Source organism: Microtus ochrogaster (genome assembly GCF_000317375.1).
Source record: "Microtus ochrogaster isolate Prairie Vole_2 chromosome 14 unlocalized genomic scaffold, MicOch1.0 chr14_random_1, whole genome shotgun sequence".
Taxonomy (NCBI): domain Eukaryota; kingdom Metazoa; phylum Chordata; class Mammalia; order Rodentia; family Cricetidae; genus Microtus; species Microtus ochrogaster.
The window spans coordinates 20,087,288-20,089,635 of record NW_004949096.1 but is presented as its reverse complement, the minus strand read 5'-3'; the positions used below and the strand labels follow the sequence as shown (position 1 = coordinate 20,089,635).

Sequence of the window (2,348 nt, the reverse complement as noted above, 5' to 3'; positions counted from 1 at the left end):
AAGAAAGAAAGAAAGAAAAAGAAAAACAGTCTTTTCATTCCCTGGATCCACTAAAATGTTGCCCATAGAACTCTACTTATCTGAGAAGCCTGACCAAGTGCTTGGTTCAACTCTGCCCTGTCACACTGTTGGCCATTTTGATATTGGGAGGAAATGCAGGTATTTCTTTCTAACTCCTATCTAGCAAGGTCAACCTCAACCCCAACTATAACTTAGAAATTGCGACAGAAAGTGAATTCAACTCTTTTATCTCCTTTGTGCAGAGTAAGAAGCCAGGCTTTACGTCATGCTCTCCAAAGAGAAGCACAAACTCCAGCCTAGGGCCAGCTCCAGATGTCAAGCCAAACTGGCCTAGGACTAAATACCCTGCCACAAGGAAAGACCGCACCACCATGGCGGTATACCCATCTTTGCACATATACACATACCCTTAGGTGTGTGCTTCTGCTGTGACATGCAGGTGCTTCCACCAAAGATTTGGGGTAGTTTTATTGGTTTTTGTTTTGTTTTCTATGCAGTGTTGGGAAACACTGAGCATATGAGGCAGGGGCTTTACCATTGAACTGTGTCTCCAGCTCCCTTGAAAATGTTGTGGGTTATACACAGTTCAAAGAGGAAATCTGTGAAGGAAGTGGAAACTATGGTGTGCTGTGCTGTGTGTTCACGCTGACCTGCACTCTGTACTTCTACTGTGCACCTCATAAATTCAGTGTTTTATCCTAAGGTGAAATTGTATTTTGATGTATAGAATAGCCTTTATTGTAAGTTGAAGCAGATACTCACGAAAAGACAGCACATATATACCTTATTTCCACCAATAGATGTTCCCTCTAAAGTTAACGTAAGAGATCAAACCATTTTAAATGTATTTAGGGAACGTGCCATATGAAAAAGTCTGTGTCAAAATTTCCAAAAGGTTAAATGACCAGTCAGACTATGGTATATCAGGTTTTCTCAAAGTGAAGTATTTCTATCTAGAAAAAACAATTACATGTATTACTTATAATTTAATGTTGCATATATTATGTTCAACAAGGTTGTGTAAATTTTTAACTCAACCATTAAAATTTTTTCTCCTGGTTATTTGTTCCTTGATTGTTTTACCACATAATCTTATATGAACAGATCTATACATCATCATTTTACTTTCCATGATTCCTCATGAGCACCAATCACAGTCTTCCAGCTACATGTCATGTCACTGTTCAGAGACACATTAAAGAAGAGTCACTCAAAAAGCCGAGCGGTAGTGGCGCACGCCTTTAATCCCAGCACTCGGGAGCAGAGGCAGGTAGATCTCTGTGAGTTCGAGGCCAGCCTGGTCTACAAGAGCTAGTTCCAGGATAAGGCTTCAAAGCTACAAAGAAACCTTGTCTCGAGGGAAAAAAAAAGAGTCATTCAGATGGGCATGGTGACTCGTATCTATAATTCTAGCACTTGGGAAGTAGAAACCATGAGTTCAAGGCCAGTCTGCTCTGTGTCCCAAGTTCTAGGCCAACCAGGGTTATAAAGTAAGACCTTGTACATTAAAAAAAAAGGTTACTCCAAGCTAGGTAAGGTGGCTCATGTGTAACTCCAACTTGAGACAGGAGAATTGCTGTGAGATACTGAGTTACAGAATGAGATTCAGTCTCAAAAATAAAAAGGGAACTGGGTGATGGTGGCTCAGGCCTTTAATCCCAGCACTTGGGATGCAGAAGCAGGTGGATCTCTGTGAGTTCGAGGACATCCTGGTCTACAAAGTGAGTTCCAATACAGCCAGAGCTGTTTCTCTGTGTAAGAGAAACACTGTCTCAAAAAAAAAATAACAAAACAAAAAAGTTTCCTAGCATATTTTTCATTTGTATATGTATGTGTGGATACATATTTGTGTTATGTCTTCATATGTATGTGCATATTTCATTTATGCATGTACATGTTCATGCATTGTTCACATGTGCATAAATGCTCACAAGTGTATGCATGCTTATGTATATACGTGTTCATGTATGTGTGTATATGGAGGCTCTAACTCCAGTCCTTCTTAAACAATCTTCCTTTTGAGGCTGTTTGGCCAGCAGGAGTACTATTACCATCTGGTGGCAGTATACCCTTTTCTGTTTTGTTTTGTTTATTTTTCTTTATTTAGTGTGCACGCACAGCACAGATATGGAAGTCAGAGGACAGCGTGTAAGAGTTGGTCTTCTCCTTCCACCACGTGGGTCCTAGAAATCAAATTCAGGTCATCAGGCTTGGCAATTGGTGCCATTAAACCATTGGTGAGCCATCTTCCCAACCCCCGTTTCTGGTCCTGGAAAGGGGTGATGCGATCACAGATGGCTCCTCTGTCATCATTGCCAATGTTTCTG

General features: G+C 40.7%; 1 protein-coding gene across 1 annotated transcript in view; it reads left to right on the top strand.

The window, feature by feature from the left end:
• Agbl2 (ATP/GTP binding protein like 2) overlaps positions 1-998 on the top strand; it is a 54,842-nt gene extending 53,844 nt beyond the window's left edge. Inside the window, exon 18 of the mRNA XM_013352613.2 lies at positions 264-998. Within this exon, the coding sequence (XP_013208067.1) occupies positions 264-434 (171 nt within the window). The 3' untranslated portion in view covers positions 435-998. The remainder of the gene's footprint in view (positions 1-263) is intronic.
• Positions 999-2,348: the final 1,350 nt, after the last annotated feature.